At 40.0% G+C, this 27,587-nt stretch overlaps 1 protein-coding gene across 1 annotated transcript; it reads right to left on the bottom strand.

Annotated features, from left to right (window-relative positions):
* Positions 1 to 19,617: 19,617 nt before the first annotated feature.
* nell3 (NELL (neural EGFL like) family member 3) lies at positions 19,618 to 26,176 on the bottom strand. Its single transcript, XM_021562786.3, has 4 exons — positions 25,871 to 26,176; positions 24,978 to 25,657; positions 22,488 to 23,123; positions 19,618 to 22,324 (listed from the first exon to the last, which is right to left on the bottom strand). Exons 1-4 carry the CDS (start codon positions 26,011 to 26,013, stop codon positions 20,787 to 20,789), a joined length of 2,997 nt encoding a protein of 998 aa, XP_021418461.3. The 5' UTR covers positions 26,014 to 26,176; the 3' UTR covers positions 19,618 to 20,786.
* Positions 26,177 to 27,587: the final 1,411 nt, after the last annotated feature.

Genomic DNA, 27,587 nt, shown 5'->3' with positions numbered 1-27,587 from the left:
CATATTGAACAATGGTCTCAGGCCAGTGGCACAACATATTAATTTATGGTTCGATCATAATCATTGGCGTATACAGAGAAAGTGAAAACCACAAATCCCCATCCATGGCTTAGGAAAGGGACAATTTAGCAAGCTAGCTAGTGCAGGACATCAACACAAGCAGACCAGAAACAGACGTTTTTCTGAAAATTAGTTTTTGCTTAGGATGCGATTTGATTGGTCTGAAGCCACATCCAAACTGGCCTCCCTTCAGCTGGGATTTGCTGCACCAAGACAACACACAGGGTGGCAGGTAGCCTAGTGGTTAGAGCGTTGGACGAATCCCTGAGCTGACAAGGTAAAAATCTGTTGTTCTGCTCCTGAACAAGGCAGTTAACCCATTTTTCCTAGGCTGTCATTGAAAATAAGAATTTGTTCTTAACTGACTTGCCTAGTTAAATAAAGGTAAAATAAAGAAGTTGAGCTCAGCTCAATGCTTATTGGCCAATTATTTTATAAAGAAAAATTGTATCAAGGGATGCCAAATTCTTGCTGGCATCAGTCAATCAAATGCTACATTGGCAACATGTTATACTTTTGGTCCAGGCAGCATCAGATACAATGGCTACACATACTGAGACAGAGGGGCGCAATTTCCCTCGTTCGGATGATTTCTCCAATGAGTATTGTTTACCCAACTTTTTGGAGAGCAGGTAGGTATTTTGTTCAGTTCAGCACCGAGGTAAAATTAGTTTTATACTGGATGTTCGGTTCTCTCTCATCAATAGCTATTGAACCAAGCATGCCATGAAAATGGTATATTCTGATTTGGGGGAGGATGGAGAACAATCAACACTTTTTTATTTAGGTTTTAATCTTACAAAAAATCTAAAAGAAAGTGTGTATTGTTCTCCATCCTTCCCTGATTCAAAATATACGCATTTTATTGTCATGGCATTCTTGAAGAGGAAGGGGCCCTGATGGGAGCCCGAATTGCTCTCAATACCTAGGTTTCCAACCAATGTCAACAGATTTAATAGAAATATTCTAAAATCTGCATAAAAACATGCACATTTTCCCACCAGAGATGTGTTTAGATCAAATCAACTTTTTTAGGATAAAAGGATGTGCGTGATGATGTAGAGTACATAAAAATAAAATTTTCAGTTAAACTCCCATGTACCGAATAAAAACTACAAGTTAAATGGGTTTCCTTCACATTTTCAACTCTACTGATGGTTTTCCCACAAAAAAAGTGCGTTATTTAGCTCGTGAACCCACACTGGTATTGGCATGTGCTCTCTAGCCTGCTATAAAAAAAAGAGTCGCACACTCTATATGTAAAATGCATGCGGAAAATATTCAGACCCCTTGACTTTTTCCACATTTTGTTACGTTACAGCCTTATTCTAAAATTGTTTATAAATAGTCCCCCCCCCTCCCCCAAAAGTTCCCGGTTGTCGTACTAAATTTGCCAAAATACGAAGTGGACACTATTTCCATACTTTAAAGGCCCATAATGCAATTCTACTGAAAATGGGCGTGGCTTCACAATGTTTTCAGATTTGAAGAAAAGGGTGGAAAATATGCAGCCGAAATCCGACGAGAGCAGATACAAATTCATTGCTTTAACTAATTATGACAAATGTTAAGAAAATGTTGAGCAATGTAATAAAGTAATGACTTTTCAAACAAGTTACATTACACGTTATGTTGGCTGACAGCTACGCTATCCTTATAAACCGCATAGCATTACAGCAGTATGTACCGGTATGTTAGCTAACGTTAGTTGGCTACTCGAACTTGCCAGGTAGTATTAACTATCTGCTATCTAACTAACTACTCAATGTTTATTGACTTGATTATTCACATCATTCGTAGCTAAGTGGTATAGTCGTTGTGTGTTTCAATGGACATTGTTCATTCGGTCTATCTGCTCCGATTTCAGAGCACTCTCTCACAGAACAACTGATGAATTTACAAATGCTCAACACCCGTTGAATATGGCCGGTGTCAGTAAACATGTGCAAAAAAAAAGCGTAATTAAATTGTTGCCAGCAGCACAGTTACAGTCACCAACGCTCTGGATATCATGAAAACAGCCTAACCAGCTCTGCTAGGCCGTGTAAAATGGTCAGAGTGAGGTGTTCTCTCATTTGTGTCTGGAAGTAGCTTGTGCGCTTGACTGCTGTTGAACACTTGGATCAACCCTACTCCTCGACCAAAGAGTCTGAATGCTCCGAGAGCGAATCACACTGAATTTACAAATTATGATCCAACAGAGCGCACTCTGGCACTCTAGAATGAATTTACGAACACACCCAAAATCGTAAAATGTTTAGCTAATCATTTGTTATGCTAACAAGCTAGCAAGAGGTTGCATAGCAACAGCATCAACTTCCGGTAGACAGGCAAAGCTCTAGTATGCTCAACTGAAACGATACGGTTAATTTACAGTATACTAAAATTATCTAATAGTAAGTAGTAAATACTCATTAAGTATGTAGTATATAGTATGTTAGTATGGGTATTCGAACACAGTTAAGATAAGCATTGAACTACAGAAATTCAGCCATGGCAATATATTCAATAGATATTCTGCCGGTTAAAGAAACTGGGGCATTAGTCCATATACTGAGGTCGGATTGAATTGATTTGTTGTTCTGTTATAGTTTCTGGCAATGGTTTTATCTAAGGAAGGAAATAATCTATTCCCAAATATTTCAAATGGGAAATTAATGGGATTCCATAAGTAGAGATGGAGTCCTCAGGCAGAAGGGCTGATTTGGTTAGATTTATTTTATAACTTGGAGCTTCATTTGTCTTTTATCTTCAAAGCTTTTGGGAGGGATTGAGATGCATTGTTTCGATAAAGTAACATATCGTCAGAATATAATGAGATGACGTGATCCTTAGAATTTAGAGATATCGGTGTCATTTCTTTCGATTGTCGAATTGCCTGGGCCAGGGGTTCCATAGATAGTCAAATCTAGATATAGAACTGCCCAAGGAGCTTTAGTTTCTGATTAAGTATGTACGATATTTAATAGACGGAGGTTATCTGAGGATAATAGTTTAACAAACTGCTTTGGTCCAGATGTATCAATTTAGGTAAGTAAGTTTTGAGACAGGACAACAACATTTGAGAAAACAGTTTAATATCTGTGTTAATTAAATATAGGGGTGATAATGAGAGCATTGGCTGGCATCCTTATCTTTTTTTAATAAAAAGCTAAATTAGTGCTGTATTTTTTTCCTAACTTTACCTATTTAACTAGGCAAGTCAGTTAAAACTTCTTAGGGCTGCAATCCCGTTAACGGGATTGATATGACAACAGCCAGTGAAAGTGCAGAGCACCAAATTCAAACAACAGAAATCTCATAATTAAAATTCCTCAAACATACATGTATTTTATACAATTTTAAAGGTAATCTTGTTGTTAATCCCACCAAAGTGTCCGATTTCGAATAGGCTTTACAGCAAAAGCACCACAAACGATTATGTTAGGTCACCACCAAGTCACAGAAAAATTCAGCCATTTTTCCAGCCAAAGAAAGTAGTCACAAAAAGCACAAATAGAGATAAAATTAATCCCTAACCTTTGATGATCTTCCTCAGATGACACTCATAGGACTTAATGTTACACAATACATGTATGTTTTGTTCGATAAAGTGCAGAATTATATAAAAAAATCTCTGTATACATTGGCGCGTTATGTTCACTAGTTCCAAAAACATCCGGTGATATTGCAGAGAGCCACATCATTTTACAGAAATAATTATAAATGTCAATGAAAATACTAGTGTTAGACATGGAAATATAGATACATTTCTCCTTAATGCAACCGCTGTGTCAGATTTCAAAAAAGCTTTACGGAAAAGCAAACCATGCAATAATTTGAAGAACGGCACTCAGAAAACAAATAGAGATATCCGCCATGTTGAAGTCAACAGAAATCAGAAATAACATTATAAATATTCACTTACCTTTGACGATCTTCATCAGAATGCACTCCCAGGAATCCCAGTTCCACATTAAATGTTTGATTTGTTCGATAATGTCCATCATTTATGTCCAAAGAGCTACTTTTGTTAGCACGTTTGGTAAACAAATCCAAAGTCATGAAGCGCGTTCCCTAGTTGCAGACGAAATGTAAAAAAATTCCATTACTGTCCGTAGAAACATGTCAAACGATGTATGGAATCAATCTTTAGGATGTTTTTAACATAAAACTTCAATAATATTCTAGCCGGAGAATTCCTATGTCTGTAGAAAAGCAATGGAACGAGAGCTAACTCTCTCGTAAAAATCGACCAACCTCAGATTTCCCACTTTCTGTTTGGATTTCTTCTCAGGTTTTTGCCTGCCATATGAGTTCTGTTATACTCAGACATCATCCAAACAGTTTTAGAAACTTCATAGTGTTTTCTATCCAATACTAATAATAATATGCATATATTAGCAACTGGGACTGAGGAGCAGGCAGTTTACTCTGGGCATCTCTGGGCACCTTTTCATCCAAACTACTCAATACTCCCCCTTTAGCCAAAATAAGTTATTAAGAACAAATTCTTATTTACAATGACGGCCTACCGGGAACAGTGGGTTAACTGCCTTGTTTAGGGGCAGAACAACTGATTTTTACCTTGTCAGCTCGGGGATTCGATCCTGCAAACTTTTCGGTTACTGGCCCAACACTAACCACTAGGCTACCTGCCGTATTTACAGACCTTTCAAATGAACCTTTGTGAACAGCTGTGTTAATAATTTCAAGTAATAGTGGACCCAATTGGTTCCAACATTTTAAATAGACCTCATTAGGAATATTGTCACAACCAGGTGATTTGCCTTTATTCATGTTATCCAATGCCCTTGAGTTCATGGAGAGAGAGTTGGGCTCCCAGCAAGCCGGCTTCCTCACTTGAGAGAAGACAAGTTAATATATCTTTTAAAAATTGATCTGGCTTGGTGTGGATTTACAATCAGATGTGTACAATTCTTTATAGAAACGGGATAATCTTTGGTTGATTCATTTAGGTTCTGATAGTAATTCACCTGATTCAGATTCAGTAGTTGCAATATCTGCTAATTGATCCTTACTGCTAAGCGTGTTAGCCAGTAGTTGACTGGGTCGATTTCCATGGAAGCCATGGAAGTCTAATTAGATGGATGGCAGGTTCTGCTCTCTGTCTTATCAATAGATTTAGTTCTGTCTTGACCACCTGGTCTCAAAAAAGTGTTTATTGAGAATGCTCTAACATCGTTAATACCTTTTCCCATTCTGATATCTAATTGTGATTTATTCAGCCCAGATGCAAATGCAGTTGCATTGTTTTTAATAAAACATTTAATGGCGTCCCATTAAATCCGAGGATCATTGACAAAAATGTTGCTAATCATTATCAATTAATTCAATTCAGTTTCAAATTGTTCACATAAAGTAGGATTTTATAGTGAGGAAATATTAAAGCACCATCTTGTGGCCCTTTTAGGGGATTCTGAAATGTGTATTTGGCAGTATTTTGCATGATCTGCTCATATTTCTATTATCTTGATTAAAGAAAACAGAGGAGTAGATAATAGTACGAAATCGATTTGGGAGAATGTTTTTTGCCTGTTTGAATAGAAAGTGTAGTCTTTTGCTTCAGGGTTATGAACTCGCCAGGCATCGATGAGGTTGTAATCAGAGAGTATACTGTATGTTCGAGAGCCTTGGTTGCCTGTGGATTGTTGGGCTTATTGGATTTGTCCCGCATGTCCAGAATGACATTCATATCTGTCTCAATAACCAGTTGGAATTTAATTCATTCTAAATATGCTGTTCAAAGAAACGCAGGATCATATACATTTGGCGCATACACATTAACAAAGGCAATTGTCTTTCCATTAAGGAAAGTGATTCTGCCTTCTCGGTCTTCGCCTTTACCAAGGATGGTGATTTTGTTTCTTATGTATCATTATGATTACACCCTTAGTTTTGTTTGGGGCTCATGAAAAAGCAGCCAGTTTGTACAAATGGTTCTTTATTTTCTTGCTAGCATAACGGCGAGTGGCATTATATGTGAGATCTCTTAACCAGCATATTTAGGGTCTTTAGGTATAATAATAATAACATTTAAGTTAGCCGACTTGACGAGTAAGAGTGGGTAATGAAAAAACTATTATGAGAATGAAAACATAAAGAAGATATGACAGATATGCAAGCCTTAATACCTAAAGAGTCAGAAATAGGATAGCTGTAGGATCCATATACAGTGCATTCGAAAGTATTCAGACCCCTTGACTTTTTTCACATTTTATTATGTTACAGCCTTAATCTAAAATGGATGAAATAAAAAATCTGAAATCTACACTCAATATCCCGTAATGACAAAGCTAAAAAATAAAAGGTTTTTTGAAATGTTTGCAAATGTATTAAAAATTAAAAACAGAAATACCTTATGTGCATAAGTATTCAGCTCAAGTGCATCCTGTTTCAATTGATCATCCTTGAGTTTCTACAACATGATTAGGGTCCACCTGTGGTAAATTTAATTGATTGGACATGATTTGGAAAAGGCACACACACACCTGTCTAAAGTCCCACAGTTGACAATGCACGTCAGAGCAAAAACCAAGCCATGAGGTCGAAGGAACTGTCCGCGTTGAGACAGGATTGTGTCGAGGCACAGATCGGGAGAAGGGTACCAAAACATTTCTGCAGTATTGAAGGTCCGCAAGAACACAGTGGCCTCCATCATTCTTAAATTGATGAAGTTTAGAACCATCAAGACTCTTCCTGGAGCTGGCTGTCCATCCAAACCGAGAGATTGGGGGAGAAGGGAATTGGTCAGGGAGGTGACCAACATCCTTGTATACCATGGTTTATATTTGTACCTATGTTAGAAAATGTTTTAAACAAAAATACAGTTTAAAAGTCACACACAATATATAAATGTATAAACCATAGCAAAGGTTTATACAAAGATTTTAAAAAATGTAAATTTTATAACACATTTCATTCAATTCTACTCATTTTGCCATGGGGAACGGAGAACGTTTTTCTGTTTTAAGGCAAGTTTTCTGCAGTTCTACACACTTTGCCATGGGGTGGACAGAAGTTATTGCAGTTGTAAAGGGCAATTCCACCACTTTTCAATCTCATAGTCACAATCTCTGCTGCAAAACCCCCTGAAAAATCAGAATAAAATATTTGTAAAATATTGGGTGAATGTCAGTGACTGAAAAACAAGAGAAAAACTGCTGATGCACAACCACATTTTCAAACACCTTGTGTATTCTGCTATTCTAACAGTTGAGACCCCAACTGAGCCCTAGCTGCCGGGGTCCTGCTTTATGCCTGGAGCCGGCCCTGGACAATGTAAATGAGGCTAATCATTATACCAGATTTTGTACATTCCTTGTATGAAAATTGTTTAGTGCAAATCCATCTGGAAACAGGAGATGATGAGATCCTTAGCATACGCACAACTACCAGTACAAAGTTCAATGTCAGATACTTTTCTCCCAGAAGGCCTGAATGGCACTGTGCCACTGTGATAAATGAACATGGTTTGCATAAGACTACTACAACAATTTAAAATGTGTTTAAATTGTAAAATTAAATACAAATAATTGGACTATAAGAAATATATTGTATTTAATGGGTCAAGGCAAAGCAGAGATAACACACACACACACAATACTTTTCATTTCACACATACAACATAGTACAGAATGTTTACAATATCATAAACAATAGTCTTTTGCATGTTGTTCCAAATTACATTTCATTTATTAATGTGTACATAAATACATTACTGTGAAACTGTTTCTGTTTGATCAGCAGTTATTGATACACCCTTCATCCGGTTCAATGGGGCACTCTTGTCATGAAGACAAAGTGAAAGGTGCTCTCTACTCAAATGGCACAGCATCATCATTCAGATTCACAGCATATGACAACCATTTAGTCTACCTGAGGGATGTCTCCTTTTCATATCTGGAAAAGGTAGAAGCCGACTCTGCTGCAGCATTGCTCATCTTCACTGTGGGAATCCAGTCAACATGTGTGTCCTGATAGAGGTCAGCTAGTGAACCTACAGTACACAAACAACTGAAAAGCACACCTGATGTTAGAATATCACTTCTTCGGGTCACCTGTACCATCAGGGCTCTTAATTGTTCGGTTGTGTTTAATTAATTCAGGTGTTTTAGTGGCATATAAAGATTTGACCGATTGTTAGATTAAACACATCCGATTGTCCTATTCCGTTGAGGCCTTTGCCCTATGCTGTAATATCCGTACATTTTCCCTCCACTTTGTGAAACCAGTTTTTATTTTTGTATTTGTTTTTACAATGTCCTCCAGGCTGGATGGATGTCATTTATTGTACAATGTGCGTCTCCCCTTTTCAAAGGCATCGCTTTTAATGGTTGCATTCAAGACAAGGTTCTTGTTATTGATCTGTTTGTCGGTGTCAGCAGAATTGGCTACCCTGTGAGTTGTGATGTTAAAAAAGATTCTGCTAATGTCTCCAGCCATATAATGTGGAATAGAATTGCATGAAATGTGTTTATCAAAGGCCACATTTTTTTTTATCTCTGTGCACATGAAAGAGAAGTAATGTCTCTGGTATAGCCTCTAGGCCTATGCTACTATGAGCTCAGCCATACACAGTGATTAGATTGAGCTTTAATAGCCTAGATTATGACTATCCAATCCACCCATCACGTTAGGATTAACAGGCTTGCAGTAGTCTGCAAATGCGATGATAGATGCATGCAATGCTTTATTTATGAAGATGCATTCTTATGGTGAAAAAAATAGCCTCCCCAAAACTTAACCCACCTACCACCTATGAGAGAGACGCATGCTAATAGCTAGACTTCAAGCATCTAGCAAGCTAATGTTGACTAATTTAGTCTTGTTAACACTTGGCTAGCATGACAGCTAAACTCGAAATTGATCTGATTTACCAGTGATGAAATGATTGGAGCTGACTCTGTACTGACGGCTGTCAGTACAATATTATTTTGCTTTTCTGACCATTCATGCATCTTATCTCCTTGGTGTTTCATGATTTCACCATCTGGAAAGGCTGCTGGATGTTATAGGCACGATGTGTCAATAATAAAGGGGGCTCTTGTTTTTTTTACTGACTGGTTCTCAGCTATGTCTCTCACTCAAACACCCACATGGACTGTCACACACAACCTCTGAGTGCCACCCCCTTCCAATACAATGGTTTGATTTTCAAATCCAAACAATGTGAGGTCTCCCCCCCAGGAAAGAGTCAATCAAAGCTCAGTCCATTTCTGCGCGAATATTGCAGTAAAAATGGACTCCTGTTCAGACTAGTGTGTCACAGCTCTCCCTTGCTGTGTACCACGTCACGTAGCCCAGGCTGTAAAAGTAGTGCCATATTTGGAAAAGGGTGTAATATGAGATTTATATTATGTTGTTTTGATCAGGATGGTGGATGTGGGAGGTCAAAGGTCAAAGTGGAGGAAGTGGACCCACCATTTTGAGAGTTTCGTAAACATCATTTTCCTGGTGGCTCTCAGTGATTTATGACCAGGTTCTCTATGAGTGGGCCAACATGGTGAGCTCTTTCTCCCCGGTCACATAAAGTCACAGAATGATTTTGGGTACTGTAAAAACCCACTACTGGTACACAATTGTAGGCCTACGTTTACAATGAAACATTTGTACATACACTGTAAATATAATTGTTACATTAGCTTCATAATTAAGAAAATACAGACATTGTTTCTCTTTATGGAGTAGTAGAAGGCAGTTTAATATGTCATGACTACACAGAGACACATCTTATAGAGATCAATTACATACATATGTTTAGACATATAGTCGGTATAGATTAGCGTAAATGATTTAAGGACATTTGAAGGACCTGTTTGAGGACAGTTATAACATAAAGAAAGATGATTGGTCCAGCCGGTATGTTGATGTAAATACACAGTGAACATAAACCAATGATATCACTGCCCAGGGAAGAGTGGTCAACACATCATTAATAAACTACACTCTTTATAGTCATAATACATATACTAGGTACAGTAGTCCATAGCGACAGTCCTATATGTCGACTAGTGGTATCAGACATGCATACATACATACATACATATATACATGGTCATGCAAACACACACACACACAAAGAAACAAATTATACAATGTCATTTTGAACATCCACTTGAACATAAGTTCTGCAATTTTTGTTTCATTCTTTAGACACACAAAGAAACAGCATCCTGGAGTCATCCTGATAGAGCAATGTTACAGACTGATAAGATAAAACACAGCATATTTCAAGGAAACTATTCATTGTAGTGTAGCTTTTTGCATGAATCCATTGTGCACTTTTGTGTGATGAGAGTACGGTACAGCTTTTGATTAAGATGTTGATTGTTTCAACACTGATACAACAAAAATGTCTATGGGGACGGCACTTGGTACTATCCCTGATTTGGAACCCCAATCACAAGCACACACCGTAACCAATCTCTCACACACACACACACAAACCATATTGTATTGTACTTTTACAGGACCTTCAGAAAGTATTCAGACCCCTTGACTTTTTCCACATTATGTTGTGTTACAGCCTGAATTTAAAATGGATTAAATTGAGATTTGTTGTCACTGGCCTACACACAATACCTCATAATGTCAAAGTGGAATGATGCATTTTCTAAAGTTTTACAAATGAATTCAAAATGTCTTGAGTCAATAACCCCTTTCAAGCCTAAAATAAGTTTGGGAGTAAAAATGTGCCTAACAAGTCACATAAGTTGCATGGACTCACTCTGTCTGCAATAACAGTGTTTAACATGATTTTTGAATGATTACCTCATCTCTGTACCCCACACATACAATTATCTGTAAAGTCCATCAGTCGAGCAGTGAATTACAAACACAGATTCAACCACAAAGACCAGGGAGTGTCACGCCCTGGCCTTAGTTATCTTTGTTTTCTTTATTATTTTGGTTAGGTCAGGGTGTGACATGGGGGTTTATGTGTTTTGCCTGGTCTAGGGTTTTTTGTATGTTTATGGGGCTGTATCCTTTCTAGGTAGTTTGTAGGTCTATGGTTGCCTAGATTGGTTCTCAATTAGAGGCAGCTGTCTATCGTTTTCTCTGATTGGGAACCGTATTTAGGCAGCTATGGGTATTTTGTGGGTGATTGTCTTCTGTCTTTGTGTCTATGCACCAGATAGGACTGTTTCGGTTTTCACATTTGTTGTTTGGTATTTTGTAGTGTTCTCATTTATTGTCCTTATTAAAACATGTTGAACACTAACCAGGCTGCATTTTGGTCCTCCTCTCCTTCAACGGAAGAAAACCGTTACAGGGAGGTTTTCCAATGCCTCACAAAGAAGGGCACCTATTGGTAGATAGGTAAAAAACAAACAATGAATATCCCTTTGAGCATGGTGAAGTTATTAATTACACTTTGGATGGTGAATCAGTCACTATAATGATACAGGCATCCTTCTTAACTCAGTTGCCTGGGATGAAGGAAACCGCTCAGTGATTTCAACATAAGGCCAATGGTGACTCTAAATAAGTTACAGAATTTAAAACTTCTCAGGGCTAGGCGTCCCGTCAGCGGGACACCTGTCGACAACTTCCGGTGAAATTGGAGGGCGCGCAATTCAAATAAATAATCATAAAAAGTATTCTTGTTAATCTAACTGCATTGTCCGATTTACAATAGGCTTTAGAGCGAAAGCATGCCATGCGATTGTTTGAGGACAGCGCCACATCAAAATATTTTTCAACCAGCACAGGCTTCGTAAAAGAACAAATAGCAATTAAATATTCACTTACATTTTTGAAAATCTTCCTCTGATTTGTAATCCCAAGGGTCCCAGCTACAACAGTCAAAATACTTTTCTACTCAATCTTCAGGTACCCTAAAATGTAATTAGACTATAATATTTCATACGGAAAGAAGTATGTTCAATAGAAAAGCTAAGCAAGTGCGCGTCCTCTTCGCCGCACATGCACAGACTGATTTCCAACTCTGACTACCTGTACCAAAACTCAAAATTCTTCCATGTTTGGGAAGAAACAAGCCTGGAACCTTGAACAAAGACTGAGCTGGAATTGCATAGGATCCATAGCTTTCCATTGAAAGAGCATGGGCTCTCAAAAAACAATATTTTCCGGTTGGTTTTTCTTTGGATTTTCTCCTACCATATCAATTGTGTTATAGTCTCATACATCATTTTAACATTTCTACAAACTGCAAAGTGTTTTCTATCCAATGGTACCAATTATAAGCGTATCCTGGCTTCTGGGCCTGAGTAACAGGCAGTTTACTTTGGGCATGTCAGTCAGACAGGAAGGGGAGAAAAATAGACCCTAGCCTGCGATATAGGCATCCTTCTTAACTCAGTTGCCGGAGATGAAGGAAACCGCTCAGGGATTTCACCATGAGGCCAATGGTGACTTTAAAATAGTTACAGAATTGAATAGCTGTAATAGGAGAAAACTGAGGATGGATCAACAACATCATAGTTACTCTAGAATACTAACCTAATTGACAGAGTCAAAAGAAATAAGCCTGTACAGAATAAAACATATTCCAAAACATGCATCCTGTTTGCAACACTACACTAAAGTAATACTGCAAAGAATGTGCCAAAGCAATGTAACTTTTTGTCCTGAATACAAAGTGTTATGTTTGGTGCAAATACAGCATATTACTGAGTACCACTCTCTATATTTTCAAGCATAGTTGTGACTGCATCATGTTATGGGTATGCTTCTAATCGTTAAGGACTGGGGGGCTAGGCACAGGCAAAATCCTAGAGGAAAACCTGGTTCATTCGGCTTTCCACCAGACACTGGGAGAATAATTCACGTTTCAGCAGGACAATAACCTAAAACACAAAGCCAAATCTACACTGGAGTTGCTAACCAAGAAGATAATGGTTGTGTAGCAATGATCAACAACCAATTTGACAGAGCTTGAATTTTTGAAAGATTAATGGGCAATCGAGGTGTGCAAAGCTCTTAGAGACTTACCCGGGAAGGACTCAGTCCAGACGCAGTAATTTCTGCCAAAGGTGATTGTAACATATATTGACTAGTGTGTGTGTGTGTGTGTGTGTGTGTGTGTGTGTGTGTGTGTGTGTGTGTGTGTGTGTGTGTGTGTGTGTGTGTGTGTGTGTGTGTGTGTGTGTGTGTGTGTGTGTGTGTGAATAGTTATGTAAATGAGATATTTCTGTATTTCATATTCAATAAATTTGCAAACATTTCTAAGAACATATTTCTACTTTGTCATTAATGGGTATTGTGTGCAGATAGGTGAATTCAGGCTGTAGCACAACAAAATGTGGAATAAGTCAAGGGGTATGAATACTTTCTGAATGCACTGTATGTATTGTAGTGGTGTAATGTGTACGCTGGGAGTCGGGAAGCAAGTTCAGGGAGTGTATTAAAAAAAATAATTGAACATAGACCAAAACAAGAAAACCAGGTAGCCTACAGCCATGAACACTTGAACAGAAACAATATCGCCTGGGGAAAGAACCAAAGGGAGTGACAGATATAGGGAAGGTAATCAGGCAGATGATGGAGTCCAGGTGAGTCTGATGAGGCGCTGGTGCGCTTAACGATGGTGACAGGTGTGCGTAATAATGAGCTGCTTGGTGACTTCGAGCACCGGAGAGGGAGTATGCGTGACAAGCGGTGCTGTGTGGCTTAGATAGTACACACATGTCACTAGCAACACCAGAGTAGTGGGTTCGATTCCCACTTGGTTCATGACTCACTGTCGTCACTTTGGAATAAACACCTGCTACGTAAGTGGTATGTATTACAGCATTGGCCAATCCAATTTCAGTAAAGCAGTGTGAAAAGACCCCAGCAACTTTATTTTGGATGCATGCATTACATGCAAGTACATCTCTGATCTTGTCAATATCAGACTTTGTTTCAACTTGCTGTGAAGTAAAATCTCAATAGTTATGATAATTCATTACAGTAAATCATAATTTTATATATTTATGCAAACATCGATTTTCATTAAATGGTTCAAAATCTGTTGTAGACAAACCCGTTTAAAATGTATAGGTTTACCAAAGGTTAAGTGATTATTGATTAAGAGAGGTCAGATTAAGTTATAGTAAAATGTATTTTAACAAATGAGAAGACAATCATATCAGAAATGATGTGAGCATTGCGAAAAGCAATTACTTTATATTAACGTGTATTGCAATGTGAAACATGTGTTTCTAGATAAAACACTAATTAAGTTTGGTTAAAGTGACTATGATTTGATGTGTTGTACTCAGTCAATTGAAGATGTACTTAGAGGTTTGTAACAACTGCCTTTTTGATGATCTGTTTTGAGTTTTGTGGTAAGCGTTGTGAAAAAGTACCACATACTTTTTTCAAATGGTACCAAAGCAGTTGAAAAAAACAACAACAATGTCAACGTTTAGTCGCTGCCACATTAGATTTACTGGTGAGAGCGACAGAATGTAACGCATGAATAGTTCTCTTTTTTTAGAGAGGGATTCATTCCCTGACTAACCCAAAAAGATTATCATGGACCCGTGAACCATTAGCATCTCTGCTATGTTATTCCTATTTTAAGTCGCGTATGTGATTATATTACCTTCCTGCAGTAGGGCAGCTAAACCTAACCAGATGTTTGTGTGTTTTGGGGTAGGTGTTTTTCATCTCACACTGTCTTCTAATGCTATGAGGTTGAGGCAATTACATCTGATGTCAGGGTCGTCTTCTCCCCTTCATTTCTCCCCATGACTCTGTTCACCGGATCCTTGACGGGATGGCAACAAGGTATAGGGGTCAGACGAAGAGTGTCAACATCTTTGATGCCCTATTTCAACTGGCCAGCTTTATTGTACTTCCCATTCTTTGTCTTGTGTTGTGTGTTTCTAATGGGCTCTTCTTCTTCGGTAATGCAATGAGCTTCCACTTGGGGGAAGTATCTGTAAAATAATGGAGCCTGACTGTTACAGACGGGGAAAGGGAAACGTCTGCACAGGTTCCACTGTCCTGTTTTAAGCAATTATAGGCTAAGCTAATTTGCTAACATCTGTAACAGTGTCAATGCTCTTGTAACATAAACAGCTTTGTGGTCGAATGCACAATGCATATTCACAGACCTCAACCGGCTGCAATCAGTCGTTTGTGTGGATGGATTCAGAGATAGATCATCTGTAAGCGCCTGCTGGAGAAGGCAATTAACTGTAGAGTCCACCAGGGAGTTGATGTGAAATGGGGAGCATTCATCCACTGTTTAAAAAAAAAATGCACCACGGGGACATGCTTGCTCATATCCAGCCAAGAAGCTATTTATCGTCAGCGTTCTAATTGGTTATTCATGAAGATGGCCGCAATCTCTCTCTGACATGTTTTTATAGAGACACACAGCTTTTTCCCAGCCTCATTGAGATTCTGCATGACTCGATCATTCTGATTGCCTTTGACACCAACATGATTAAGGTTGTAAAAAAGAGTATGCAAATTAAATGGTACGATCTTGGTAATCAGAGAATTGGCCAGAAATCAGGGTGAAATATGCAGAGCTGTGGCCAAAGCTGAGAATCGAATAAATATTTTTTTAGTTGCCCTAACATTTTTAGCTGCCCCAATAACTGACCCAAACCTTTACTGATAAGAACATAAACTTGGTCCAAAATGTGTCTAGAAAAGGCATATTTCATAGTTCTAGTAAATGCTACTCTTTCAGCATGCTGTGAGCAAATGGGAGTAGAAGAGAGGGGGCAGGCAGGCAGGCAGAATTTTGCAGCCTTCTGAACTGAAAGGCTTTTGCTTGGGCCCGTTAACAGTAAGTTTCAGCCTGTGTTTGTGGCTAGTGACCTGCTACTTCATTCCAGCATGCATCACTAACCCCTCTGAGGGATAAAGAGAGTGAAAGACTTGCACAGATGGAGAGAAGAGGAATGAAAGAGAGGAAGAGATTATCTATAGCCCCATTTATACCTGCCGCTAACATGCGTCCTGATATTGTCCTGATCTTGTTCTTATCTTGTCTGTTAACAAAATAAGATATGACCTGTCTAAAATTGTGGGCACAGTCAGAATGTGGACAAGATCAGGACAAAGGACACACCAGGTTTAAACGGGGCTTTAGAGCAGGAGAGAGAAACATAATATGGTTATAATACTGTAGAGGATGGTAAGGAGAGTGAGACGTAATCAGTGACCAAGAACATTCGACTGAAACCTCTCATCAACTGGTCATGACCCTGCAACCAGTGGTCAGAGGGGTTCACGCGCACGCATGCACACGCACGCATATACACAGCCATACACACACACACACACACAAACAAACACACACACACACACACACACACACACACACACACACACACACACACACACACACACACACACACACACACACACACTCCCTCCCTGTTCTATTCCAGTGCTGTTAGCTATAATTGGTGAACCATTAGTTACTTATTAGCAGAGAGAGTGGGCGGTGTAATTATTAAAGTAGCCAAGCATGGAATGTGGTCTGTAGCAACCAACTGAGATAGTGTCGCAAAGTGCCCCTGTCTTTTAAGAAGGTGCGTTAGCATAATGGAAAATTACTACTTTCACTCTACTACTCCAACAAGAAATGTCAAAGCTGTTAGATGAGATACATGCAGCAGTGGTGTTTTAGAGCCTCACAAAAAGCTAAATACACACTATGAACATTGCAACAGTACATAACTCTCATCCAATCCAAACAGACACGTTCGACCTGTTCTTCTAATGGATTATGCTCATCCAGTACAGTGCAGTATGTCTGCTGGTTTTGAGTAATGATTATGGACATACTCTATTTAGAGTGAGCCATCACAAATGTGTTTTTCCCCCTTTACCCTCTTTTCAAAGTGACGCTATGTAATGATGTGGTGTGTGTGACATCACATCCTCTTAAAATATTTTTGGGGGGTTAGACGTCAACCTTGGGCCTAAATGCTTTATTTAATAAAGAAGAAACGGCCACGTTTAACAGTATACAACACGAAGACACAGACAGCCAATCCATGTCAGGCTAACCTCCTGTAGCTATTGTGTTTATTTGGTGGCTTGTGGCCTCAGAGAAAAACAGCCCACATGGCTTACATTGACTGCAGACAAGAGGAATGACTGGCTTTCACATCCGCTTTTGATTAGACTCCTTCTCTGGGTTGGTCCTTTTTAAGTCAACATTAGAGTAAAAGGGGCCAGGTTTGGGTTTGGAGAGGGTTCAGCGAGGACTACAAATCACTGCAACTGATGTTGCTATAATAGATAGGCCCATGGGGGGCCATGGAACTAGCTAGGGCTTCAACCAGGATTCCTGGAAAAGCAGGGAACTTATTGAACGTTCTTGGAATATTGCAACCCTAGGTCTAGCTATCATACTGTACATCCCAGTGTTGCAGTTGAGGATGCTTAATAAAGTTTATCATATTTACCTAATTCCATGTAGTTACCCTAGCCTATTTCATTGTGGTAATAAGAATGTAATTACTCAATATCACTTCTAGATACTTAACGTTATGGCAGTTAAATGGCACTCAACACCTCCCACAAGTGAATGCATTGCAATCAAATAGCATCCAGTTTAGTACTCATTCAGAAGATAGGACTGTTGTGGAAAAAAAGATGAGGATGGAGTTGGTTGTTTGTCAGTGTGACCTCAAGTCTTAAAGGCCCACTGCAGTCCAAAATGTTATTGTCCTGTGTTATATATATATATATATATTCACACTATGAGTTTGGAATAATACTCTGAAATTCTGAACATTTTGATAATGGCCTTTTAGTGTAAGAGCTGTTTGAAAAGACGGCCTGAAATTTCAGCCTGTTTTGGTGGGATGTTTTAGCCTGCCTGGTGACATCATTAATTGTCCAATAAGAAAAGAGTTCCAAACCTCTCTGCCAATAACAGCTAGTTTTCAGTTTTCAAATTCAGTCCTAGCTAAATTCTTGTTTGAGAAATACTCTTTGCTAAGAAGCGATTTTTGTTTATTTTTGACCATTATAATTAAAAACAATCATAGTAAGGTACATTGTTACCCAGAAATGATTTGATATTAAGATACAAATGGCTACATTGAACCTTTTTAAAGGTTTAAAACATGCAAGCAAAGGAAAGGACTTAAGCTCAATTATTTATATATATATACTAGATGACAGAAAGGGTGCAATGTTTTGAAGCCACCGGGCCTCCATCTTGACACTCCCCCACCTTCGTAAAAAATATTTTGTAAGCTATAGAAATGCAATTGTAAATATCTACATGAGTTTTTGCCACATATATTCTATTACAGACACCTACCTTCATGCATACTTTTACATTGCATTATGTGAGCAAAAAAATATATAAAACACTTCCTTAAAGTATAATTTTGTGAAAGTACTAATGTTACTGTCCCCACTGCAAAACAAAAAAAAAATGCCTTCAAAGCCTCTCATTGGCAAATTCATTGCATCAGAAATCCAGGGTTTATATACATCAGTGGTTAAGCCATAAGAAGTTAAATAAATTCACTGCACATGTATGCTTTGTGGGGGTGAATGATGTCTCTCCAAGCACCACTGGATACGTTTACAGTGATTCAGGTTTCATAGCACCTTAATGGTCTATCTTTTAAATGATACTGGACTGTCTTTTTATGAAATGAACACTGACTGTCACACACACACACATGATTTGCGTCAAACATTTGAGTGTTAATAAGTAGGCGAATTGTAGAAGAAACACACAGTTCACATTAAAAAGTGAACATTCAGTTGGAATACTTCTGTCTTAACGGTCCATAGTTTATAATGCACACTATTGTTTTGCTCTAGACACGTGCACAACGTACGTACACGTAAACACCCACATACACGCAGATGCACACAGACATCTTCTCTCTTCCCGTTTTCCCTCTCTCTCTCTCTCTCACACACAGCTCTGTCTCTCTGCTGCCTTTGATGTTTCCCCTCATGCACTGTGGGTCCCATTTGATCGACAACATGAGAAATCTGGAGCGTCGCTCCATCTCACACACCTGTTTCCAATTCAGACTGCAGACAGAGACATTCGATTATTTCTCACAATCAGTTTTCGTTCCGATTCAGCCGCTATTAGTCATGTCTGGAGAGGGATAGTTTACCTGTGTGTTAAATGTGATGGATTGATTCTAAAATGATTCAAGAACAATAATTAGTACAACTGTATGATTTCTTTCTGCAATTTGGACACCTAGCTTGCTTAAAAAGTTGATTTCAAATAGGTTCAATATGTTTGGGACTCCATGACATGAGTAATGTCTGGCTGTTAAGTTTATTTAAGCTGTGGAAAATACTGGGTATTTCATGTATGATGGTTGTCAGGATGGTGGGGTCAGTTTTAAAGCTGTCATGGTTGAAAAGACTGAAGAATCATATCATGTGATGCAGTCACATGGTGGAGGTGAGACTGTGTGCCGTCATTCAAATTTTTATCAAAGCCTCTATATCAGGACATACATTTTCTACATGAATGACATCTCAATCAATCTCAATTCATCCCAAAAATCACACCTAGATGCTGACCCCCTCATGACTTTTTGGTACATATTATTTTTTTTTAAAGCAAGAGGGAGAATCAACCTCTTACAAAATGTGTGAATTTTTATTTGGCTTTGAAAAAAACAAGAATACACTCATTGTTGTTCTACAATACATGTGAAGTCAAACAAATCACCAAGCATTGCATAGCGTAGTGAAAATAAAGCAGAAGTATTTCAGTGACCGACCGCTTTGCTGCCAAATCTCTGAAACACTTCATTGTGTCTAATTGTTTGGGGGACAGAACATGCACAAAGGCAATTAAGAATGCTATGCAGAGGCAGCACTTCCACAGGGCCAAGAGTATTGAGGCTAAATCACAACATACATTATGCAGTTAACAGATTGTTGCTACATAAAACCTGATTTGTGTGAATTATCAAATGTAAAAATGATAATAATCTGAGGATAAACTTTCCCTACACCATTTACATAAGTATATGTAATGAATACTACACTTATACTGTAGTTCCATGGTCACATAAATATTTGTAACATAATTCTATTGTTTGACATACATGTATCCTAGAAGCACAGTATTGACACAACTGTGATTGTTTTATCAAAAGAGATTGAAGTACAATTCTGTTTATGAAGTAAGGTATTGTTTCCAATAGTATATCGATACATTTTTTCCCAATGTTACTCTACTATTATTTTAAGTGACATAACATTCAGAATAAGTTATTGAAAATATGAAATAAAAATAACAGCTTGGTTAAAGTTAAATATAATACATTTTGAAATATTTAAATGCTCTTTTATCAAAATACTCTAATACACACGCATTGAAAGGCAACATTTCATATTCATGTGCAGGAAATTGATGGAATAAGATATATTATAATAAAAAGCATAACAAACATTATAAACACACACACATCATTCAGCTTACTTCATACAAAATAATTGGTCACTGCTCAACCAGCCGAAGTACTTCGAGCAACATCAGTACTTGTCATCCAAAAGAAATCAATGAATCAACAAAGTATCAGTCATAAGATACAAACAACATTAACATAACAAAAATGTTAACATTAGACAAAACACAACCTTCCATTTCAAAAATGTTCCTCTACCTTGGAAGCACCTGTGACGTTAAGTGAGGTTCCAAATTTGCTCTGTAATTTGAAATTGTGCGAAACCATGTTTGTTTCTAAAACGTGTTGACAAAATGTGACAGAGTCAACAACAAAAAAGGTCCTCGTTTTGGATCACAACGCCACCCAGAGGATGGATATGTTAGTGCCTCCCTTGTGGGTGATCTGGTTAACACGACCACGTACGCAGTCCAGTGTCACATAGATGGCTGTACCATTTTGGACCTGGAAGGAGGCCCTCAGGCCCACGTTGGCCCACTCGCTGCCCTCAGGCATGTGCCCAGAAATCTGCTGGGCCACGGGTGTAGCCTGTCCACCCTCCCCGCTGCCCCCCTGCCGGTGCAGAGTGAGCTTCACCACGTTACACGAATGGATCAGCTTCAGGTTGAGGGCCACGTTAGCTGTCCCATCCCCCCAGAAGACAAAGTTCTTTTGGGCGTTGGGTTCCCCAGAATGGGCCAGGCGCACTTGGTCTGATTCTGGGCTGACCTGCTGGAAGAGGAGGGCTTTGTTGCGGACGACTCCAGAGGGAAGGCCTGTCCTGGACACTGTGGCAGTCAGGGCAGAGGAGACAGCTGAGGGGATCCAGATAAGGCTCAGTATACTGATCCCAGTACTGTCTCCAAAGTAGCGGATATTACACTGGGATGGGGATAGGATCTCGAAACTAAGCGAGTGCCCACTATCCACCCTGACAGCCCCAGAAAGGGTGATGGATGTGTCCCTGTAGTTGACGCCCGACTTGAATGCCTGCATCAATTCCTGGTTGGTCCCGTTGCGGTTGGCGTAGGCCACCAGAGAGAAGCCCTCTCGGATGCAGGTGTGGCCCATGGAGTACAGCGCTTGCTGTAGGACAAATTTAACCACGCCACTCTCTGTGAAGCGCACCCCGCGGCTGTCGTGGGTCAACCCCACCATGTAAGGGTCAGAGACGGAGGTGATGCGGAAGGTTGGACGGTAGTTGGTCTGGTAGTGGGCTGACATTGACATCTGTGCGGTCATGGCCACGGCTCCAGTATCGTGGGACAGCCAGAGCATGCTGAAGGAAGGCCCGTTGAGTTCGTAGACATGAAGGTCCTTGCTCTGGTTGCAATGCTGGTTGGGACTCTTCAGGAACAGAGTCAGCATGTGGTTGGGCTCGACCTCTGCGATGCCACTAACACTAACTCCCTGGAAGTACTTCCCGTCTGGCTGCTCAATGCGGACCCCACTGAGGTCGTGGCCCTCCTCCTCTTGACTGCTGTTGAGCCGCATGCCCACCTGGAGGAAGTTCCTGCAATTGTGCTTTAGGGCAAAGTTATGGTCCAGCCACATCAAGCCGTGCTGCTGGAAGGATAGCCGGCCGGCGTGGTTGGACAGCAAGTCGCTGGCTTCTTTGCTCTGGACATTGAGCTGGAGGCCAGGGAAGATGTGGCTGCCAGGGGCCATGGCTGGGGGCAAGGTCACGGTGGCACCCCAGGACTGGGACATCAGGTTGTCTGTGAAGGGTCCACAGACAGAATCACTGGTGGCTGTACAGGGGATTGCAATGGGTTCTCCATTGCAGTCAGAACAAGCCTGGCACTCCGGAAGCTCCTGGTTGTAGAAGTAGTCATGGCCACATACTCCAGCAGCAGCCTCCCTTTCCGACATGCCCAGGCACCTGAACCCTCCTGCTCAGCATCAAACAACGACAAAGAGTTGGGAGAAGGAGATCAGAGATATGAGCATGTGCCAAATTGCTTGATACTCTTAGTTGACTATTCAGTAAAAGGACTTCTGGAACCAGGATGGATATCATGTATAATTACAAATTAGAAATGTTATAAGCCTTACCTGGAGTGTTGAGGCACTTCACTCCCTGTCCACATAGGTTTGGTAATTCAAGGCATTCGTCTCTGTCCTGGCATATTCTGTCTGCATTGGGAGAGCACTGGGAGACCAGGAAGAAACCCGGTGGGCACATGGTACACTTCTCACACTGCGGCGGCTCCCTCTGGAAGTCACAGTAATCCTCCGGTCCACACGGGTTGCCACACCCCAGCAGGGGGTGCGGAAGGTGGGCTTCCCCGACCACATCCATCAACTTAGCATCTACATCCATGTGCATGTCCTTGCGAACGGCATAGGACTTCTGCAGGTGGCTCCGAGCCTGGCTCTGGAGGCCTGCCAGGTGGCTCTCGAAGTAGCTCTGGAGCTCCCCTTGGAGGCCTTGAAAGGACACTTGTTTGACAGTGTCAGAGAGCAGGCCATACTGTGCCTTGACCACGTCCATCTGCTCGTACATGCGGCGCTGCTGCTCCAGGATCTCCCGCTGCTGGGCCAACAGCGCCCCCTGCTGTTCGGCTAGCTTTTGCTGCAGGTCGCGGATGATCGTCTGCTGAGCCTGAAGGGCCTCTACCAGCTTCTCCTGCCCCTTAGCCAGTTGGAGGTGTAAGATGAGGGCATCCTCTGAAGGCACCTCATTCTCCCCTGTGAGATGGAATAGGGCAGGGTTTAACGTGTGGAGTAGTCAGAGATAGGATGTGGGACTATGTATAGCTAGCTATTAAACTGGAATCAAGTACTTATAATGTGCTCCTGTGCTCTAAGATGATTAGACTTCAAAACAGTTCAGCAAATCATTACTGAAATTGTGGTTAATGCTAAGTTAAATATACTGTGAAATTATGATCATACAGTACATCACTTTTTGAGATTAAATACTTTTAAAAAAAATTGTTAAACTACTTTGGCACAAAATCTAAAAGTCCAGCATCAAGTAATGGAAGTTTCCTAGGCAGGCTTTTTATAGACATCAAAGCATGAAGTTTTCTTGACTGCCAAACATTTTTCTAGTTCAATTGGACTGCAGTCAATGCATGTATAATCTTGGGTCTCAAACACAAGAAGATGGTAGCAATGATGCCTAATGTTGCGTGTCAAATTAATCCCAAATAAATGTAAAGTAATTATAGGAATATTATGTGATTTCCATGTCATTTCTAAACAAAAATCTATGTAGCCTACGAGGCAAATAATCGCGATGAAAACCACTTGTTCTGGAATGAGACTACTTTGCTTATTTTGCATACGCATTGTGTAAAGGGGTTCCAAATTACGCACACATCCACGGAGTTCAATCTGGCACGAGTTGGAACCCCTTTTACACACTATGTATCTTCCCTTGTCTGTCAATTACATTCTTCTCAATAGACAGCCTACACTGTAAAGGTGTTACTGTGGATTTGACAGTAGATTACAGGCAGCTCGTGGCAAGTAAAACTCTGTATTTCATATTACAGTACACCTAATGTAATATAAATACGGCATCAAAGCAAGTACTGTGTAATTACACGAAGTACAATACCAAACAATGTACTGTATTATACTGTAAAAAGCATGTTGGCTGCTAGGTAAAGTGTTTACACATTATAGTACATTAATTCATATTTGGGTATTTATATCACTTGCACTTCTAGAGGTCTTACCAAAGGCTTCCAAACTGGCATCGACTACAGGGCAAAACAGTAGTGATGTTACGTTGAATGCTGGAGCTCCGAGGCATGCATTGAAATCGCGAAGCAGTGTGCCGATGACTGTATCACTTCATCAGAAGCATGTGATCAATGATGTCTGAAGCTTTGCTGAACAACCACCTAATTGGTTTGGTATTTATTTGGCAGAAGATAAAGGCTACACTACGCTCAAGCTATGGGACATCGTCTATAGTAATTTGGCAGCTCTAAATTATTTTGACCAGCAGGTGCCACTAGTGTATACTGTGTTGATCAAAGCCTTGAATGATGAACTGATTTTCAACACAATTGGATGGAAAATCTCAATGCGTCAGGAAGCTTTGTACTCCCATCACTACAAAACAGACCAAAAGGACATGGTAAAGGTTTAATAGTTGCTGCCCATCCAAATTGATGGGGCACTATAACCACAGAGTACAGCATTCTCACTCAAGGGTGCTACAAATATAGCCTACTACAAGCCCAACCCTCAAAATATGTTAATGAACCAAAAACAACAATACCATGCACCCACTAGTGGTCAAACGGTTATTAGCGCACCAAAGATATGGTATGGTATTATATTCTGTGGGGTGGAATGACAGTACCATACGAAATACCTCAATGTTTTGCTATGCCCAAAATATTTTCCCACAATGCACCATAATGTACAGTATGATGCAGTAAAATGTTTTAGAGTATTTGACTGTTTATAATACCCCAAATGACCATAATGTACAGTTTTCTGTTACTGTGTAGTATTTTAAGGCATTATAACACTTTTAATAATATATTTCATTTTACAATTGATGTGTGGGTATATACTAACCTGGTTTAATGTCACATGTGAGCTGCACTCCCAAAGGCGCACTGCCAAGTTCAGATGCAGGATATCCAAACTCTGGAAATTCTCCCAGAAACTGAGCAGCTCTGTCCGGCATATGGACAGGGAAAGGCTGGCTGGAAGCTGCGGCATCATCAGCCAGACAGCCCTCTCCCACACAATCTTTTGGACGGGGCTTTGGCCGTATCCTTAGTGGTAATTTACATTCGATTCCTTTGCAGTCTCTGGTGTCGTTAAAAGCGTGGAGTTGTTTCTGAGGAGTAACGCAATCCGCTCCAGTACACCCTGAACCGAAAACTTCAGACGTTTGCATCCTTGCGCTTTCTCTAACGCTGTCAATGTGCCTACCGCGCTGTGGTTGAACAACATACGTGTCTGTTGTGTCTCCTCTTGACTGAGAGCTGTGGTACACATGGTGCTGGCTGGGGACTGCCTGTCCCGATCTGCCCTGTGTTGTTGGATTATATTGCCGCGGTGGTCTGGATGATCTACCCCCCAGGCATTGGGCTCCGACGCACGGTCTGGGATCCCCAGTCTCGCCACCGTGGCAGTGAGTCCCCCGGCATATCTCTGCGACACCTCTTACTGTGTCATGTAGTGATAACGAGTACACCAATAACAACAGCACTGTTCTGGACAATGCCATTTTGCATTTGTTTATCTCCCTGGAGAAAATGAAAACGATTTAAATTTCAGCACACCAGTGCGCAAAAATGTCACATTTTGGATAGATATCCTTATTTGATTAAATTAGATTTGGTTTAGTCTGGATTCCCCCGTGTGTATTTTCTTGTTTAACTATAACAGTTAAAGTAGGCTACCTGAAATCCAAATATGACAAAGTAAACTCCAACAGACAAAACAATAGGGAACATTACCTGTGGCTCTGGTATTTGGTGTGGATGCCCTTTTTGAATGTCGTCAATAAGATAAGAAAACAATTTGAAACGTGCATCGCTCCCCTCACTCCATGTCTGACCCACTCTGAAGGCTTCTGGAATAGAATGCTAGTATGTGACATTCCAAAGACTTAATTAGCATCAGGTTTCCAGAGCCGCAAATTAACCCTTCCCCTTCCTATTCTTCCTTCCTATCGGGACACACTAAAAACAAATGGTTCTATATAGTGCCAAATACGGGTTATTGGGCTTGTAAGAATAGCAGAATCGTTTCTGGTACTTTACACTCTTCAAATCAAATCCAGCTTCATTATATAGCACATTTCAGACATGGAATGCAAGCAATGTGCTTTACAGAAAGAAAAACAACAACAAAAAACTTTGACAATAAAAACTGAAATATTTACTACACAACAAACAAATGGATATAAAACAAAAATAATAACGCAAACTGAATGAAGGAAAAACAAAGCTAAAAATGTGTGTTTCAAGATCTCTTTTAAATATGTCCACAGTTTCTGCCCCCCTCAGGTTCTCTAGAAGGCTATTCCAGGGGCATAGTAACTAAAGCCTGTCTCTCCATGCCTCTTGGTCCTTGACTTTGGGATAGTTAAAAGGCCAGTGCCAGAAGACCTGAGGGACCTACTGGGTACATAACTTAAAAGCATGTCTGACATGTATTGGGGAGCACAATCATGGATTGATTTAAAAACCAATAGAAGCATCATTCTAAAACTCAGGCAGCCAGTGCAGAGACATTAAAACCGGTGTAATATGTGCTCTCCTTCTGGTCTTGGTCAGTACCCGTGCTGCAGCATTCTGTATGTTTTGCAGTTGACTAATGGCTTTCGTGGGTAGACCAGCTAGGAGAGCATTACAGTAGTCAAGCCTGCTTGTAATAAAAGCATGGATGAGTCTCTCTGGATCAGCCTAAGTGAGAATTAGTGGTGACTCGAGGAAACCTGGAGATCCTCAAGGAACCCATGGAGGTCCTCAAGGAACCATTGCTAGTCAATGGTTCATGTTTGCACCTTTGGTTAGTTGAGGGGTTTTTGAGGAACCTTTTAATGGTTCAATGTAGCAATGGGTTATTGGCGGAACCCTGGAGTTTAGGTGTGGCTTAGTAGGGGCGTGGCTTTAAGATATATATTTGTTTTTGGCAACCTGTTAGAGTCAAAATCATTGCTGTTAATCTGTTCAGTTGTATTATTTTATCAATGAGAAGTAGTGCTCTTCAAATGGACCTAGATTTTTTTTGTCTTGTTCATTTAAAATAATGAATCCTATGACTAATTTTGTTAATTTGAGTCAGTAATCCTTAGAACACACAGGACCCCCTAACGGCCAACGATGGACTGAAATCTTCACAGAGTCATGATTCTACAAGTTTCTCGTTCACATGTTGTTCACCAGCTTTTTGGAGCTGTCATTGGTGACTGGGGCTTGTAGACGTGTGCTTTAAACAACGTACATTTGTTGATTGCTAGGCATATAAGTATGATTATTTCTTGATACATTTGAAACCTATCCAAATGGTATTTGTCACATGCGCCGAATACAACAGGTGTAGACATTACAGTGAAACGCTTACTTATAAGCCCTTAAGAAAAACATGTTAATTAACTAAAAAATAGATAGGGAAAAAATGTAAAATAAAAGTAACAAATCATTTAACAGCAGCAGTAAAATAACAATT

The sequence above is a fragment of the Oncorhynchus mykiss genome, chromosome 15, assembly GCF_057628025.1.
Source record: "Oncorhynchus mykiss isolate SJ-2025 chromosome 15, ASM5762802v1, whole genome shotgun sequence".
Classification (NCBI taxonomy): Eukaryota; Metazoa; Chordata; class Actinopteri; order Salmoniformes; family Salmonidae; genus Oncorhynchus; species Oncorhynchus mykiss.
This window is presented reverse-complemented; position numbering and strand designations above follow the sequence as displayed.